Source organism: Larus michahellis, chromosome 9 (assembly GCF_964199755.1).
Source record: "Larus michahellis chromosome 9, bLarMic1.1, whole genome shotgun sequence".
NCBI classification, from domain to species: Eukaryota; Metazoa; Chordata; class Aves; order Charadriiformes; family Laridae; genus Larus; species Larus michahellis.
Genome location: NC_133904.1, coordinates 40,731,278 through 40,750,089, shown reverse-complemented (window position 1 = coordinate 40,750,089; position 18,812 = coordinate 40,731,278). Strand labels below are relative to the sequence as shown.

The window sequence follows — 18,812 nt, the reverse complement described above, 5'->3', positions numbered from 1 at the left end:
TTTATAAACACCTTGGTTAACTTTATTTTCCATACATATATTCTGCTTTCAGCATATTTGTACACCCATTTCAAGATTTGGAGAATTGTATACACCACTCTTCATGCTGCAACAACCTTAAAGTGCTGGCTCAATTTTTGACTTCTATTGCAGCCCAAAATAATACTTTATACATCTATACAAAATACATATATATATATATATATCTCTGCATCTAGGAAATTGCCACATTTTACCAAAATAACCTAGCAAAAGTGATGCAAAATACTTTCATCTGCAATCAGAGCATGAAACCATAGATGGAATCCATCTGCTGGCAGCAGAGAAGCAACACACTCTGACAAGCAGGTGTTACTCAGAAACTGCCAGTCTCATAATAATTCACCATTTACCACTCTGTCAGGGAAACCAAGTATTGTGAGAGCAAAGGTACAACACAAAAGACCAAGACAACCAAAACCAAAGGACACGGTCCAGCTCAGCAGCATTAAATTACACTCTTAATAAAAGACAACTTGGTTCTAGAGCCCATTTGTGGTACAAAAATCAGTTTTGTCAGATTCAGGTAAATCTTGTCTTTTGTCACAGCAAGGACAAGAATAATTCAATGTACAGGTATTTCTCAAGCATCAAAACTAACTCTTTAGAAATCTCCCTTCCCTGAATATGTAGCTATTGTGAATTACTTAAACATCAGTGTTGACCGTTTCCTTTGTGCATGTGAATTACTGAAGGTACTTTCCCTACAACATAGATACAGGCTCAGTGCACAGAGATAGTAAATATTACAATAGCTTTAGTAAACACTCGCTGCAGAGGACAGAAACTTTGTGTGGCGTCAGTAGCTCTCTGCAGACCTGGCAGCTCTTGAGCTGTCCCACAGTTGGAAATCAGGGTTTGCTAGCTGCAAAAGGCTTTGACCAAGACGGACCAAAGAGGCTGAAAGAGCAAGAAGCTTCTTTCATCCTGTCAACATGAACCTGACGGGAACAAAGCAGAACACAACCACAAACAGCTAGCTTCTATTTTGGTACTGTTTAGATATAAAACATAGAATTGCAAAAGGTATGGCATTAATAACAAAGAAAGCATCTTCAAACAAGTCAGATGCTCTTATTCCTTTGGAAGTCACCTTCCTCGCTATATATATATATATTAGTTTCTGCTTTATAATCAGCATTCCTCATACTAGAAATTTTGTGCTCTTACACTATTCAACTGTTGTTTTGAGAGAGCAATAATTAGGAGGTTAAAAGCAGATTAATCCTACCAAAACAGATTGGTTTTGTATCTTTACTTGCATTCCTAGATCACAGCTTTTCAGTGATCCTCTGTTAACCCATGAAAGCTGTCCAAAGGAACTGCAGGAATCTGAACAATCTGCATTCTTAGTGAGCCTTTGAGAGCTCTCAAAATGCTCCTGAGCCTCACGAGGACCAGTGTTGAAACACTCTGCAGTTTCTTTTATGTGCACAGAATCAAAGCTGAGACAAACTGCAGCCAGTGAAATTCCAGCCTCCCACCTTCATTTCACAATTGAGCTCAGACCAAAAGGGAAAGCACAGTCAAACAAAATAGCACAGGGCACATTTCCTTTAGCAGACTGTTGGCTTTTCTGAGTAGCAAAAGTTCTCCAAGACTGAGCCTTATCTTAGTGAATAAAGACATTAAAGACATCATGCTAGTGCAAAGCTATTTAACGTACATTAACAGTCAACTTCTCCCTACTGATGTTAAACAAATTAATTTACTAGAAGAATCAGATGTTCTTCTCACATTATGTTATTTTATTAGTGAGATCAGGTACTACCTTTACATTCAGAAGGAACAGGAAATTCAGACCAATTCACAAGAATAAGCTGCTAATGAAAAAAAGACAACAGCCATATGCCAAGTTCCAAATAGAAGTCTGTTAAGAGCTTGGTATTCATTTTCCCATAGCACATACAGTCCCTTTCGACATAGCATTCACACCTTTAATTATGGTTTTAGCTTTAGCAACATCCAAGATAGCTGGATGCAACTAGAAATTTTCTTGTATAAAAAGATTAAACAACAGAAATAAAGATTCATACATGTCTTCTTTACTCAAAATAACCACATTTCTCCCATGGATGTACATCAACCCTACTCAATTCTACAGTCCTCAGAACACTTTCTCCAAAATCATATACTAGCTTCAAGTAATTCTGCAACTCATCTTCAGACTCATAACATGATATTCTGTCGTGAAGCATTTTTTATTTTTTTTTTTAAATAAAGAAACTATGAATTCATTTGTTTTTCTTCTTTTTAAAGGGGCAGATCGGGGAGTCTGGGGAAAGGAGAAGAGAGGGAAGGTGGCAACAGAGACGGAATTAAGAGATTATACAGACTGATAGCCAGTACGACTTTTTCTTCTTCCAATGATATAAGATATAAAGACAAGAATGATAAGGAAGCCAAGTGCCATGCCCACTGCGATGGGAATAAGAAAGTTCAGGTCAGAATCAGCAAAGCATTCTTCAGCTGCAGAAAGAAGAAAAACAAAAAAAAGCAAGGGAGAATAAATTAGTAAAGGAAATCAAGCATTAGAAACCAAAGAAAGCAAGGAGCAAACAGACGTTTTTGAGAACTTACACTGTATTAGATACATCTACAGTAAAATCAGTATTGAGTAAAGAATTGACAGGAAGATTGATTTCTTTAAGTATACATATTACACAAGCCATTTGTATTGGTAACATACTTCCAATTCGCAGGTTTAATTTCACCTTCCTCTAGTGAGCAGTCTACTCCCATTAGAATTGTGAGGACAAAACAGCAGCCTGAGCATGCACTAGCTGATCACACCTCAAGAGTTCAGAGCAATATAGCAACAAAAGACGACAGACTGGCATACGACTGCCTTGTCCAAGTGACTTCACAAACTCTCAAGTCACCAACACTTCTCCAGGTTCTAGACATGAAGAGAACTAAGAAAACTAATTAACTAATAAAGTAGAAGCTTACCGAAAACTCCAGGACAGCAAAGATACATATGCTGAAAGCACTGCATAGAAGACACTGACTCTCTCTTTGAGTGGCTAACTTTATTAATTTTCAACGCAAATACAAGAAAAGGTTTATCAGTTTCAGCTGAGGAACTATGCAGACCTTACAGAAATCAACATAGGAGAGGAAAAAAAAAAAAGATACAGCTGTAACGCTACAGTGGTTTTTAATGTACAGGTTGTAAAATATGTGAACTTGTTGATACAAACGCTGATGCACGGATCAGTGAACGCTGGGATTTCAAAATCAGTGATGCACCTTAGAGATGGAGGCAGGGCTTGGCACTCCTCCTGTTTGCAAAGAGAGCAGAGCTCCACCTGCCTGGTGCCAAGATGAGGTGTTTCGTAAGATACGGCACAGTGTCTCTGTACTGCTTCAACACGGTAAGGGTGCTTGACTTCCACGCTCTTAATAAAGCGGAACTCCTGAAGAAGCTTTTTTGCTTGAGTTTATATTAGAACAAAGTGTCATGCACACATTCAATGCTTTATCAAAAGTTAACTATTGTTTCAAGTGAATATTTAAAACATTTGACTCTAACTGAATCAGCCTTAGTTATGGGAAATTTACGGCCTTTATTTAGCTTGCTACAGTCCAGGACACGAGCTTCATGAAGGGCTACACAAAGCCTCCGGCTATAAGGAACAAGAACAACTCACAGAGGTTCAGCACCTGAAAAATACTGAACTTGGAGAATCTGAAGGCACCTACTGCCAAGCAGAGCAACACTTGGAAGGGGGAAAAAAAAAGAAAAGAGGAAAGAAGATATGTATGTTATACAGTGAGCTATTTCAAAATATGCTGACTACTGAGAAAGCATTTAAGCATCTTAAAGAGAACTGTGTTTTATGTTTAGTCATCTTTGTTCACTGAAGATCAACATACACAATTTAACTACTACATGCCAGGTAATGGGTCACTACTACTGAACATGAATGAATTTGCTAAGGATGAAAGGTGCCCAGCAGGCAGTGACAGAAATTCCTGTTCTCTTTTTCTCTAAAGGAATGAGATCACGGCAATACACATTACACTATGGCACATGGAATTCCCAGGATAAAAAGGGATTAAAGTTCATACTAGGAACACTCCATCCTTTACCTCTCTCCAGTTTGCCACTGTTGTTGGCACACATCTATCCATGCATTGCACACGTACAATGGTTAGAAGCTTCAGAGAAGTGTCTTCAAATGCAGAACCTGGTAACTGTACACCACAACAAGCAGACTCCGCATCCAGGCCAGGAGGAATAGCTTGTTTGACCACTCAAAATAATCGGAAATGTTGGCCCACAATATTTTTAGCCCCAGTAAAAAAGCTATCTTCCCTTTTAATGCTAATCATGAGATGCAACCGATAGCCCAAAATTTTGTGGTTTTATTGGTATATACTATACAATAGAGAACAGTGGTAAGTTTAAAAATTAAAACAAACAAACAAAAAAGCATTCGTTGGCTGGAAAAGCTTGTTTTGAGAACTACTAGCATGGCATCTTTAAGCTTAAAGATCAGAAATCTTGGTATCTTAGAGAACAATTTTAATATTTAGTAAACTGTATATAAGGCACAGTCCATAGTAATCAAACGGCAGTCTATGATAGATTATACACATTAATATTCAACATCCACAAGTTATATGCTATTTCCACAAGCCACAACAAAACGATTTTTATTCACATAATGCCACTGCATGTCTTCATATTTTTTTAATTAAAAGTGTAGTATTTTGGAAGAGCTGAAATTAATTCATCAATTGATCATGAGCTAGAACATACTCCAAGTTGTTAGATTCAAACATAAACTATGACAATACACTCTACCTTGTTTCTTAACCAGGTTTGTTTTTAAATAAACCCACTTGCTTGACTCTCTTTAAGACTATAATCTCCCCCTAATTACTTAAAACAATTATGCCTTTCCCCAACAGCACATCAGACAGTCAACCACAAAACCCTGACCTCCTCCCCCTCCCCAAAATATAACAGTAATGGTTGCCCTTTCCAAACATCATAACAGACTCATACTTCCATGATACACTACTGTAGCTTTATCATTATTGTACACCACAAAGTCCAGTCTTCCAGTGTCTAGATGCTCACTGCAAGTCTCCAGGAGAGACAACAATACTGGAGACAGAATTACACTTAAAAAAAAAAAAGTCTTTACAATTATTACAGGACAGCACTAACTCCTGCTTGTTCCAAGTTTTGTCACAGACTCTTGCAGACTGATTTGTACTGATAATTTGTCAGAAATTTGATGCCTGCAGTTCCCTTGTAGTTTAAATTCACTTTGACTGATTTACAACCTTAGGAACCCTTAGGTTAATATGTTAACAAGAGTCTATTAACATATTTGTGTTTTCCTTCACATTAAAAAAGCTTCAGCTGACACTCTTTCAGAAAGGTGCTAATGTTATTTTGACTTTGTGTAGCAGATAGGAAGGTAGCTTTAACGTAACGATTATAGAAGCAGTGCAGGCTAGAATCAAGAAGAAATGGTATAGGATTATACCGCACTTTTTCCTCTTGTCCTATGACCATAGAGTTCATAAGATGGGCCAGAAAGATATACGGTAAAAGAAAGAACTAGCATCTCTCTTGATGCAGGAAAAAGTATATAGTAGTAGTTACCAGAAGAACTGTCAGCGCAGACAGGATCAACACAGCTTCTACCTTAGAGGATGAAGCTACTAACCAATTCCCAGAAGGCTCCCTAGTGCTTGCCCACTTTTGCTGAATGCAGAGACCAATTTAATTTTCCAGGACAACTGCAAGAAGAAACTGAACTGTTCGCAGCTGTACGCCAGTTTAAGATGGCTAGCAAAATCAATCACAGAAAAACACCTTGTCTGCATGGAGCTACAATTGACAAAAAAAGTTTACAAGCAGATTTCTAGTGATGAACCAGGTGTAGAGCTTCTCTACTGGTTCAGGCTGTCTTCTGCTAATGGATTGTAGCCAAGCACACTTCAGAATGTGCTGCAAAACAAGGCATTACAACACAAACAACAGAGGACTGTTCAAAGACCACCTTCACCAGCTATATAACAGAATGTCAGATACACACTGATTGACCTTACCTTACTCATTTAGTTTATTTTCTTTTTAAAGAGATAGTACAAGATGTCTGTTTTCAAATCAGTTAAAAAATGTGAACAAATTTCCTTAAGAAATAGAACGATCTTTATTATTTAGAGCACATTTTGAACAGGTTGACAGTTCCCTACGGAGCAATACATACAGGAAAACTAGTGGTTTTATAACAACAGGCAGTCAAATGAAAATTAGATGTTTTTTGAACCAGTTATCTGCACACCAGTCTAGGAGTACTTTAATCTCTGAGCCAATATACTTGCAAATGAAGATTAAGTTGCAGGTTTTTGCAAACATACTTCTAGTATTGTTGAATTTTGGGAGCAGCTTGCACTGGTCTTCTATATTGTCACTTGGAAACCATGCACAGTTTGAAAATTTGCATGGTCAGATGAACACAGTGTGGTTTCTACTCCTTTAACAGAAATGCACATGTAACTGGTGCCACTAAACATCAGTCACGAAAATGCTAAAAAAAAATCTATATGAATTTCTGCATTTGAGGATATATTAATGTGAAAGTCATTAGATTCATTTTTTTTTAATTAAAATGGAAAGTCTTGAAGCCTGTTTCAGTATTAAACTTATAGTAGTTCCCCACTTCCATTAAAATGAATTTCAGTAACTGATGCAAAATTCAAGCTGTAGACTACAAGCTATAGTAAGCATTATCCACCCACACTTGCTTCCTTAGCTAGTGTCAAAAGTAAACTGGTTTTACCAAAAAAAAAAAAATTACTGAAAGAAGTGTATTTTAGTATTTGTATACAAACATGCCACAGATATCTCAACAACCCTAGAAAACACTAATAAAACACTAAACCAGCTTTGATGCAGGCTAAACTCATTCTAAAGGGGGAGACAACGTTACGTTCATTAAATAACTAGTTTAGGCAGCTCATGTTATGACATATGCAAAAAAGCCACACATCTAAAGTCTGAAAGACCTTTTTTTTCCCCCATGCAGTAAAACCTATGTATTACAGCACAAGGAGGCCAGAGAAAAATTGTGCAGCAAGGGTTATTCTCTACAGAGCTGCAGTTTAAGAACAGTCTAGTTGCACTGCATTTTTTAAGCTAGTTATCCTTTCCATGCAGCAAGGAAAAAACAGGTGTTGTGGGTCCATCTCAGACTTGTTTGGCTTTTCCATTCTCAACATTAATAAATGCTAGACAGCAAACAATCAAACACAAAGTACATTAAACATTCAGAATGCCAATGGCGGGCAGTTATAATGTGAGTTCTGGTTGGCAGAGAACCATTCAAGATGAAGATTTAAAAACAGCTCAAGCTGCAACAACAGATACTGGCTCATTAAATGAAAGCATCTTTAAACAATGGTCATTCAAAGCAACAAGACAGACCAGTTCTGTGCAGAGTATGCTATAAAGTTAAGTGCACTTTAAAGTTCTGGAATATTTAGAAAGGTTATTCCCTTTAAACTGATGCCAGCAAAAAAGCTTGCATTAATTTAGCAGAACTCTGCCTCAGCTGAATTATTTTAGATGATTGCCAAGGTATAATAAGTGATGAAGAATTCAGTGCCTAACAGTAATTTTTTGTTGCTGTTGTTAAAAGCATTTGGAAACGGCACTAAAGTCTTGCTATATACCCACCATTTGGCAAGTATAGGTTACCCATTTTATTTGTACAGCCAGGGTATAGGAATGATTCCTGAAACTACACCAAAGCAGGAGTAAACTACTCAAATTCTGCCAAAGCTAAGTAAGTTACTGCTGCCACTTCAAAAGATCACTTAATCTCCAGCCTGAAGTTCAATTCTGTGGAAAACAAAGCTGTTACTGGGCATCATACAACCCTCGTTAAATATTATAGGCGTCAACATAGTGACTAATGCTGCCAGCTTAACCCACAATTATGACAACGACTAAGGAACGCAGAGGAGAGAAGCAAGTACAAATTCTATGCTCTTCTGGGAGTTGCCCAATGTACATCAGTTTAGAATGTGTTCTTGTTTGAGGCTGTAATTTGTAAAAAGCAGAAATAAATCCTAAATGCTTTGGGGTTTTTGCAAGACAAAATCCTTAGCCTAGCAATTCATCCAACATTTGACATCTTCAAAACAGCTAGAAACCCACGTCGTCTTCTTAGAGCAGGAAAACTAAGAACGTAGTTCTGCTTCATCTGAGATAAACATTCTCTCTTTGTTTCTCAACTCCAATTAGCTGCGGCTAGTAATTACTCCTAAGGTTTGGATCTTTTTTGGACTTCAGAACTTGCACTTGCTTTGTTTAGAGTGAAATCAGAACAGGAATCACATTTAGATTCACAAAGTTTGATATCCGGCATAGCTTTTTCTTCTGCCAATTATGTAAGCAACCACTATAATGGCAATCAAGCCAGCAAGTGCAGCACCAACTACAATTGGGATTAGAATGTTGTCATCATCCAGTGAACACTCTTGGGCTGTAGATGAGAAAAAGGTTGCAACAAGGAATAAATAAAGACAGAATACTTGCCAAGTGTGGTATAAAAAAAAAAATCTATTTCCTTAATATGAAGATGTTAAAAAAAAATCAAGTACTATTACATCTTTAAACTAAGAGAGAAAGAACTGCAGAGATCTCATGGGTACATCTAGCATGTATTAAGCACTGTAATCACTTGGAACTTTTGATAAACTATAGTAAGCTAACGGAAGTGCCCCTGGTGTATGAGTTTTCACGTGCACAAGATCTGTACTAGACAAGAGAGTGGACATTCTTCTTTTAAGACAGAACCAGGCTTAACTATGTCATGCTTAAGGCAAGTCTGGTGCTTTTACCCATTAAGAATAAAGTGACCTAGATCTGGTATCAAGAACATATCCAGAATGGAGATGTGTTACAGAGATGAAGTAACTGTAATTAAGAGAAGGAAGCTAGCTGCAACTTGAACTACAAATGAAGCGGGACCCAAACTCTTTAGAACATATTATGATTATTATTGTTTATCCTGCATACCTTTGGGGAGTTAACTCTGCCTAAAAAGAGAAGTTAAAAAACCTGCACCCAATGTATTTGTCTACAGATTAATCTAGTCTAGTAAGACTGTGCTGCAAGTATTATCATTAAGTACAAAGTCCAGGTTACACTAAAGAATGAGGTCGTTTAAGCCATTCCGGTTTTCCCCAGACAAGACCAGGATAATGCAGCAAACAAACATTTTAGAATATTTCTATAGTTTTGGATATTCCAAGACTGCTTCTGAAAGAAGCTCTGTTAGTTCTTTTCACACCCCCCCCCCCCCCCCGAAAACTCCTATTCCTTAGACTACCAGGTAAAGAGAAACTAAACACCTAACGGTATTACCAAAGTCCACTTCTGCTAAAGTTTTGTGTCATTTTCTTATATATTCAAGCTACAAAAAGCTGTATGTCAAGATAATGTCAGATAACTTCTAACCTATTCTGCAAAGCAATGCTTAAGTCCCTCTCCAGTGTCTCTAGCTCCTTCAAGTTTTATGAAGGAGAACCAACATAGCTAGCAAATATTTTTAAGTAAGAACAAAGCTTTCCTTCAACTCGAAGTCAGTCTCAGAACTTATCTTCATTCTGTGTGCAAAAAAAAAAAAAAAAAACAGCCCACAAAAAAACCCAAAACAACCAACCAAAACCCAAATGGAACAGGAGCTTCAAAAATAAAGTGCCTGTGCCCAACGTTGGTGCTTTTTAGCAAGTAAGAGTTTTGCAAGCATTGCAAGAATTAACAAAAGAAGAACTCTCACCTGTAGAGAACTTATTTTCCTTCACGAGGAATGGCTGAATCCATAGATTAAAAGTATGTATTTGAAGATCTTCATTAACCTCAAGAGTTTGCTCTTTTCGGCACATATAAGAACTACCAAGGAAAGCATCCCACTTGCTGAAATTGTTGTTATCTGCATTTGAAATGACTAAACAAAGGGGGGGGGAGAAAAAAAAAAAAAGGAAGTTTGCACACCCACTTTAAAAACAAGAGAGTTGCTAATACAATCGTAAGACTAAGGAGCTAAATCTAAAGGGGCCAACTTTTCAGCACTGACTACTCTGAAAAATAAGGTAGTCTAAAGTGTGATTGATCTGCTTAACCAAAAGTCAGGCACTGAAATTATTACAGTACTTAGCAGTAACCTCTCCTCCATACAGATATGACATTAGGCTTTCCTCGTACCTCCATTCATCCCAACATTGCAGAGCTGCAAGCATTTTGGCTTTAGTGCCCTTTTAACTGCAGTAGCTGTGACAAACAACTTAAAAACCAGCAACCCACAAACAACAAACGTATTTTGATTTAGAAAAAAAAGTTTGCTTTAGTTTTTGAAGGACTGGTCTCTTTTACCAGTGAGAGTTAAGCAGTAGTGGTTAGAAGACACAGCAGCGTCTTCAATCAAAGAAGTCAGCTTCAATCAGAGAGCTTCAGGGTTGGTACAACTGTATTTCAGATCTCAAAAATTATGTTACTGAAAACAGTTATAAAGAAGCCCTCTTAATTTATATATGTTTATGACAAAGTAAACGACCACGTTAGCAGAAGTTTCAGGAAAAGAGAATGATCCCACACTGCTGTTTAAAGTAACTCATAGCTATTTCTGCTTATTACTTTTGTTCCTACCAACTTAAAGACTTAAAGTAGGAAGTAACAGCTAGCATGAACAGTGTTGAAAAAAAAGTCAGAAGTATTTGACAAATACAGATATTGAACAAAAGCTTACACTTGGCTTTAAGGCAGATACTATTTCTTACCAGAACCATTCAGACGGTTGAGCAGTGTAACATTCACCTCCTTCAGATAAAATTTTTGTACACTTGCACTTGTATTTTTCTGTTTAAGAAGCAAGAACCAATTGTCAGTGTGTAATTCTGCATTTTTTACTTTAATAACACATGCTTTACAAAGGCTAACACATTTACCACAGTCTTATATTTTCTACAACTTTAGCCCAATTCTCCATTTGTCTTGAGGCAGTCAGCTAGAGCCTGTTCCACTTCCTATGCGGAAACAGCCGACCACCAGCAAGTGACAGAAGGATTTTACTACGAGCGACCATTATGCAATGCTGTGAAAAGTGGAACCTTGGTTTAAGATAAAAGAAGTTACTTACAACAACAAATGTGAACCCAATCAATGTGCTATTTCCATCATTCAGTTTCAGAGTAGCTGTTGTGTTACCACATGTACCATCTGTGCTTGTTGTCTTTGGATTGATGTTGATCAGAAGAGGCTGAAATACAGACATACCATGTCAAAGACGTGCAGCTGCCATTAGGAATGCATTGTTTCAGTCAGCAGCAGTCTTAGGCTACAAGAGCTTGTCATGAATATGACAGCAGTAAGATTGAGCCTGGTTACTATCAAACCAAGGCTACTTGAGTTAAATTTACATGCTGGTAATACTGAAGCAAAGAAATTGCCTGGTGAAGTCTTATTTTGTTGACCTAGTACAACAGGTTAGCTTTGGCTCCCTCTGTGGGGAAAGACAGTATCTGCAGGGATGAACAGCCTTAAAAGCTTAGAAAGTTCCAGGCTTTTAATGATGTTAGAGGTACCCCCAGTAAGAAGTTGAATCCACGTAAGGTTTTGAAGCTAGATATTATGCCAAAAAACTATCCTGACATCAGAGAGGTGCTACGTACAACACTTAGAAGCTGTTTTAGACAGCCAGCAGCGTACAAAGCAAATACCCTGCACTCACATTTCATAACTACAGCAACCTTTCTACTCGTCTAAAATAGAAGAAAAGCACCTTGTCTTGGGAAACATTCAGCTGCAGCCCCACAGTAGCCAGAAGACAAGTTTTATTTCCACTTTTAAGAGAATAGTTTCCCGTTTCTGGATTCTCCACAGGCCTGGGACCAGTGGTTGGAGAAGGTGATAAAGTGGTGGTAGATGCAGTAGTTACATTGGCAATAGTAGGTGGAACAGTAGGTGCAGAAGTAGGTGCATCAGCACGACATCTAGACTCTGGAAAGAAATTTTAATCACCATTTCAGTGCTGAAATTTTATTAAAGTCTTTTGATTTGGAGGTCAGTTCAATACAGATACCAATTTCTCTGTTGAAATCTCGGCTCATTGGGAGTCTACTCATCACCAAGTCAGAAGTCTCAAACTCAGCACTATGGCACAGTATTCCAAAGAGTTTACAGCTATCATGTATTCTCAGAAATTCTGTAATGTCCACAGTTTTAAATCCATGTAGCATATGTAGTACTACTTATCTCTGACACGTAGAAGTGAAACAAAGATAGTGAAGTGGTTATAAAAGTGCAATATGTATTTGTTGTAGATAAAGTAAGCAACCCTATTAAGGTTTATGTAGCAGGATGACATGCTCATCTCTTCAATAGCTGAGCTATGAGATGAGACAACAGGCTCTGGACTATTTAAATGAAAAAGCAGAGGCTACTACCGAAAATGGAAGGCAGTCAAGTTAAAAACCTTGAAACTCAAATCATCTAGTCAGCAACAGCAGCTCTGAAGTGCTTGTTTTTAATACCCTTATTACTGGAATACACACTTTATTAAACTACCACCTTGGCAAGGGAACAATCTACATCACTATACGCTGCTAGATCTGTTCTACTAATTATTTTTCCAGGAACAAGGAAAGACGTACTAAAGTATATTTACATCAGTATTATTCAACACAGCACATCTTAGAACTGGTGGATTTTTTTTGTTATGGGACTTTGCTCCCTGCACTAAGGCGCAATACAAAAAAGCTCATTCAAATTGAAACGCTCACCTTTTTTACTGATTGTGCCATTCTGAACAAAAGCCTGCACAGTAACATTCCAGAAAATCTGTGTTACGTTTTCTGCTTCAAAAAAGTCAGCGTTATGACACACGAAGACGTTATTCAGTTGAACTGGACGCATAGTATCCCGTACAACAATAGTAATTGGTCCTACAAATAAGCACAAATATTTTAATACCTTATAAACTACAAGAACATTTATAGGTAGTGTTATGCTTTATATAATTCCAGAAGACAAAGAGATAATTAAAGTTTAACAATCCTAACCTCTCTTGAATGTTTTACCTATGTGTCCTGACCTGAAGTGCTAAGAAACACAAAGAAGTAACCAAGCTTCCAGAACTAGACAAGCCATTAGAAAGGTAAACTTTTACTTTAGTTTTTCTTTAAAGAAAAAAAATCCTATTATTAGCATGTATTAGTACATGGAAAGCCTAACACAGTAGCACTTTGCTAGGTGGAAGGCCAAGTAGTGCATACTAAAATGAATCTTTCATATGCCTGTTGTCTACGAGCAGCACCTCACTGATCAAGGCCGTTCAGTTAAACTTCCCCTTCCATTCCACTTAAAGGAATTATACATTCAGTGAATCTAACTAGTCTGTATTCTTACAGAGTAGGTAGGTACGATGAACAACAGTTAGGCAGTATATGGCATAGAAATCGTTACATACATTATTAGTCCTTCTAACTTTGAAAACGCCAACCAAGGTCAGGTACACGAGATCTGACACTTCTGTTTGAGACTGTTTTGTAAGCAGGACTCTGCACTGAACATTACCTTTTCTTTTAGCATCAGGAAATACAGCAGTATCATTGGTGTTGTAAGTAAATGTGATAAAGTCCCCCTGGTAAGTTTCGTTGGATTTTGTAAAGTTAATGCTCCAAGAGTGACCTTCTCCAAACTGTACTGCCAGAAGTGCAGCTTGTGTGTCATTGCCACAGACGCTTCCATTGTGTGTGACATTAGATGACAAATTCAAGCTTGCGTTTTTCTAGAAGAAAAGGATAATTTAAAATGCTTTCACAGAGAGCAGTCTTCCCCGTGACTTTATAAACCTGCTGGAGTTAGGTGGAACCTTGTACAAGACTAGCGAGACTATTTCGGGTTATTCTACAAATTATGAAAAAGGGTCCCTGACATCTGACTTAAAAAGCAGTTGTATCAGATTCAAGTACAGAATTACAAATCTAACTTGTCTGTAAATCTTGACCATGCTGAGCTGCAATTTACACTTACTATTTGGGCTAAGAATATTACTACAGCGATACACAAAACCCACCAAGTTTGAACAGTATGCCATTTAAGTAAGTGCAATAGAACACTTTCAGTTAGTTGTATTATTAATTGATAACTTATGCTTTGTTTTAAAATGAGTATTTAGGAATACTCTTAACAACTGACTTAGTAGGGAAAAAAACAAAAGTAAAAAAACCCAAACACTCTAGGTAAAAGAACATACTTGAACTTCTACCCAGGACAAAATAGAGTTCTCAACAAAAGTTAACTCCAAATACTTACATAATCACTACTGTTTGTTTCGTATTTTATCAAGAATCTCATCATCCATTTTGCATACAGGCACGTAGCATTAGAGGCATCCTTTACATCTACTTCCACTGCATAGGACTGGAAAAAACCTACAAGATACAATTAGCTATTAAGGCTTTGCTTTTACTTCATTTTCTAGAACCACTTAAGAGAACAGCTCATTACAAAGCAATAAATTCTTTCAGGACTGGATTCAATTTGCCAGACACTGAAACAATAGCTAGATTTCTAAAAAGTATTAAAACTAGGAAGCCCACCATGAAGTTATCAAAGCTAGATAAAAAGTTAAGAGAATGTTTTACAGCCTGTTTACCTGGCAAAGACTAATAATCTAAATGAGCATTAGCTTTCTGGTGATAAACTGAAGTGCATGAACACAGCACTTAAACAATGTTCTGCTTGTACACCAGGGTCTTCCTATTATCTTAATCATAGGACAGCTGGAGCTGGACGGGACCCACAAAGATAATTGAGTCCAACTCCCTGCTCCTCACAGAGCTGCCTAAAACTAAACCATATGACTAAGAGCGTCACTCAGATGATCCTTGAACTGACAGGTCCGGTGCCACTTCCCTGGGGAGCCTGTTCCAGGAACCAACCACATGGTCAGAGAAGAGCCTTTTCCTAATGCCCAACCTGATGGAGCTTCACTCCATTTCCTCATGTCCTATCACTGATTACCAGAGAGAGGAGATCAGCAGCTCCCCCTCCGCTGCCCCCCTCGAAGAAGGTGCAGATGGCCATAAGGACACCCCTCAGCCTTCTCTCCTCCATGGTGACCAAGCCAAGTGACTCCGCCGCTCCTCAGAAGTCTTGCCCTCGAGACCCTTCACCAGCTTGGTTGCCCTTCTCTGCACACGCTGACAGCGTGATCTCCTCCTCGCGTTGAGCAGCCCCAAACTGCACACAGCACCTCATCCACGTCACCAGTGGCACGACTCAGGCTGACCTCTAAGGGGTGAGATCGGGGTGCCTTCACTGTGCTTCCACAATTTCTGCCTCAAAAGACATCGGCGTTAAATTGCCTTTACGTTTTTAGGGAACTTTCTATAGCTGTTGGGTTTCTAACCCGGTGAATCTCCGCAGCCAGTTCCGACCCGCAGGCCTGCGCCCGCTGACCCCCACGGCTCCGCGCTGGGGCGGACCCAGGCAGCCAAGGGCCTGGCAGCGCCGCCCGGCCGGGCCAGCAGCGGGACGGCCGCCCTGGCCCACAGGCCCTCGGCTCACACACGGGCGACAGCCGCCAGGCCGGACTCACCGCCGGCACCAAGCAACAGGGTCCCGGCCAGGCCTGGACCCCCGCTCCCCTTCCCCTGACAGCCCGGGGGAGCCGCCGCCGGGCTGAGGCGGCGCCGGGCCCGCCAGGGCCTCGTCAGCCCGCGACCCCCGGCCGTTGAGCGGCGCCACGCCGCGCTGCGTCACCTCCCTCCCTCTCTCTCTCCCTCCCCCCCCTCGCCGCCTCGGGGCCGGCCGGCCGCCCCGAGGCCGGCCACCGCCCCGCTCACCGGAGACGCCGAGCAGCAGGAGGAAGAGGAGGCAGGAGGGGCGGCGCGGCGCCATGCTGCGGCGAACAGGCGAGGCGAGCGGGCGCGACGAACAGCTCGCCATCGGTCATGTGAGAGGGGGAGGGGGCGGTGCCGCCCGCGCGCCGCCAATCGCCGCGCCGCGGGTCTCGATTCGATGGGTGGCGGACAGGGCGCCGGGCGCGCAACGCCTCGGGCGGGCGGGTCCGCTCCTGCCCGGTGCGGCGGCGGGAGCGGGGCAGCGGAGGGTTGTCCTGGCCCTCGGCAGCCGGTGCTGTCTGATCTGGGGCTGCTCCTGGACGAGAAGAGGAAGCCGAGAGGAGATACGCATTCGAAGAAGCTTAACATAGCTTTTGCTCTCACTGCAAAAAAAATAAAGAAATAGGATATTTTCCATGTTTAGGATAAATAAAAAGGGGAAGAAATGAGCTAAATTGACCAGAATATTTAAGCCAGTGGATTTGAGACTTGAATGAGGTATAAAATATGATGGAGGTTGGATTGCAGCCTGGAGAGTGTTGATCAGGGGGAAGACAAAAGGAAGGGTGGCCTGGCAAAGGAAGGGGGGACGGGAAGAAGAGATTGAGGCTGGGAGACAGCAGGGAAAACGGCAGGTGGATGCTCAGCTGCTGGGGATGCGGGAGCTCGAGGGTGAGCAAGGAAGAGCCCTCCTGGAATAACAAATTCCTGTTTCTGATGCTGTGGGAGAAATGCAAATCGTATTTTGAATAATCGGGCACTAAGAGAAATGCCCGGTCATAGGGGAAGAAAATGAAAGTTCCTGAAGAAGATAATAAAATACATTGACCTGATACAGGGAGACAGTGGGAGTGTAGACAGTGTTGATACGAAAGCAGTTACAAAGTCTTGAGGAAGCAGAAAGAATGCAATATGTGATTAAAAGTCAGTTAAATACTCTCAGTTGTATACTTGCAATACCATACTTCTCCAAAGAGTATCACAAACCCAAACCTGGCAAGTCAGAACCACGACTGAAACCCATCCATCGGACACATGGGGATTCCATGCACAGACACTGGCCTGGTCAGACACGTTCACTGCTTCTTCAAATTTCTTTTTGTGCTTAAAGAGCACAAAACCTAAAACCAGCTTATCGTGCATAGCACACACCTGCATGTGCATGGCTAAACATCATTGCATGTGAATATCAAAAGTCATGTAATTTCAAAATACTTGGAAAGAATATTTTTTTTATTTAGCCGTTAGGCTTAATGTACTGAAAACCTATCTGAAGAAATAAACTTTATATTTAATAACTGAGCCGGCACTTGCTGTGGGGGAGCAACCAGTAGCAGCAGCACAGACGAAACCACAACTTCTGAAAGCAGCAAGTCTTTCGTCTTTCTCGGCTCCACCGCAGAAAATGGGGCACGTCAGAGGCGAGGGAGAGTCCTGCCACTGGGGCTTTTACATTTCCTCAGGCTTCACTCTTTTAGAGCAAAGTCCTGTTTTTAAAAAGGGATCTCACAGGGAGTTAGGAGCAATTACATTAAGAGCATTGGACTATTAGGAGAGAGACTTTGAATTAGGCTTTAATTAATTGGAGGAGGAGAAAATGATCGGTCTGTTCCAGGTAGTTTGTGTAGTGGAATGTCACCTTTTGCATCAGCTGGAACATTGACTTCAGGACGTGTTGCTTTGTGTATTGACATTGGTGTGTTCAAACACCCCCTTGTTCTGAGTGAAGAATCCAGAATATTTTGATCTCTTGCTTGCATGTAGGAAACAGACTGTAAAATGACTAGATGTTCTGCGGACGTAAAAGGAAGACTGATTACCTTGTTTCCTTTATGCCAATTTGGTGAAGCTTGAAATGAAATCAAATGGTAGCTATCGTAACAAGCAAATTGGTTTCTGTTGAATAACACAGAATAAAAGTAGCAACTGGTGTGGGATTAAAAGAACAGTATAGTTTATGTAATTTAGCATAATGAAAAATATATTGGTTTGCCCCAGAAATGTCATAATTAATATCAGAACACAGATTACTCACTTTCTTTCTTTGCACCTTACTGCTTTGCCATTCCTGCTATATAACTGCTTTCTGCAGGCGCTTTGTGGTATTACGTCATTTTACTGTTGCGTGAGCCGGCACAGGCAGGACGCAGGAACAACCACAAAACCACGGATGAAAGGCAAAGAACAAATTTAATCTCAGTCCCTCACGGACCGGGGAACCTCTGAAGCAGCACCCGGGCAGAGGCACGCATGCAGGGGACGGAGGCACTGTGGACCGAGAGTCCTTATTAGCGAGAGTGTCCTTGTTAGCAAGAGAGTGAGAGAGCGAGAGCTCAGACTTGCTGTTCTCACCTGTATTTCAAGGATTCAGGCAGGCGTAGTTTCCACTGTGCTTTGATCTTCTTCAGCAGGGGGGCAGGAATCTCAGGCATGTTCGATAAGGTGCCCCTGAGTCCATCACAGGCCTACGTTATCTAACTGTGGATGTTCTACTTGTCGAGCATGTAAGACGAAACAACAATTAATGTGATGTACGTGTTTTCCAGCACCCCACGTGCGAGTCACTTGAGCGTGTTTACAGTTCTCCTCGCTGATCTTCCCTTACTTTCCCACAGCTGTGATCTTAGCAGCTGCACTTCTTATTCAGAGGCTTATTTCTTGCTTGCTGTATCAGTCAAGATAAATGAGAGGACAGTTCCTCCCTTGGACCTATGGAAAAGCAATGCACGGGCTAATCCTGCTGTCAGTTAAGTCAATGCCAAACTGGTTATAGGAGTAGCTTAATAGAAAGATGATGTTTTATGAATTCAGAGACTGTGGTTTATTTTCATTGTCGCAGAATACCACAGGAGAGAATGATGTGCCTGTCGTGTGCGTATGTCACAACTGACCCT

General features: G+C 40.4%; 1 protein-coding gene across 4 annotated transcripts; it reads right to left on the bottom strand.

Annotated features, from left to right (window-relative positions):
• On the bottom strand, positions 1-18,812 carry LAMP2 (lysosomal associated membrane protein 2). Of its 4 annotated transcripts, none has more exons than XM_074601928.1 (10): positions 18,271-18,812; positions 15,922-16,301; positions 14,387-14,505; positions 13,646-13,859; positions 12,853-13,014; positions 11,853-12,070; positions 11,211-11,330; positions 10,852-10,930; positions 9,855-10,022; positions 1-2,508 (listed from the first exon to the last, which is right to left on the bottom strand). In XM_074601928.1, the coding sequence occupies exons 2-10, from the start codon at positions 16,022-16,024 to the stop codon at positions 2,366-2,368; spliced, it is 1,326 nt and encodes a 441-aa protein (XP_074458029.1). In that variant the 5' UTR covers positions 16,025-16,301; positions 18,271-18,812; the 3' UTR covers positions 1-2,365. The 4 variants fall into 4 exon arrangements, with proteins under 4 accessions (XP_074458029.1, XP_074458026.1, XP_074458030.1 ...); XM_074601929.1 differs by lacking the exon at positions 1-2,508 and adding an exon at positions 6,105-8,555; XM_074601925.1 differs by lacking the exon at positions 18,271-18,812 and having other exon boundaries at positions 1,765-2,508; positions 14,387-14,504; positions 15,920-16,301.

What these genes read in the sequence shown, in the direction of transcription:
- LAMP2 (XM_074601925.1), bottom strand. Translation starts at nt 16,287, where the DNA reads ATGTTAAGCTTCTTCGAATGCGTATCTCCTCTCGGCTTCCTCTTCTCG. An exon ending in TGGCACAATCAGTAAAAAAG is followed by an intron (nt 12,071 to 12,852) that starts GTGAGCGTTTCA and finishes ATTTCTTTCCAG; the next exon opens with AGTCTAGATGTCGTGCTGAT. An exon ending in GGAAAATAAGTTCTCTACAG is followed by an intron (nt 2,509 to 9,854) that starts GTGAGAGTTCTT and finishes TTCTTTCTGCAG; the next exon opens with CTGAAGAATGCTTTGCTGAT.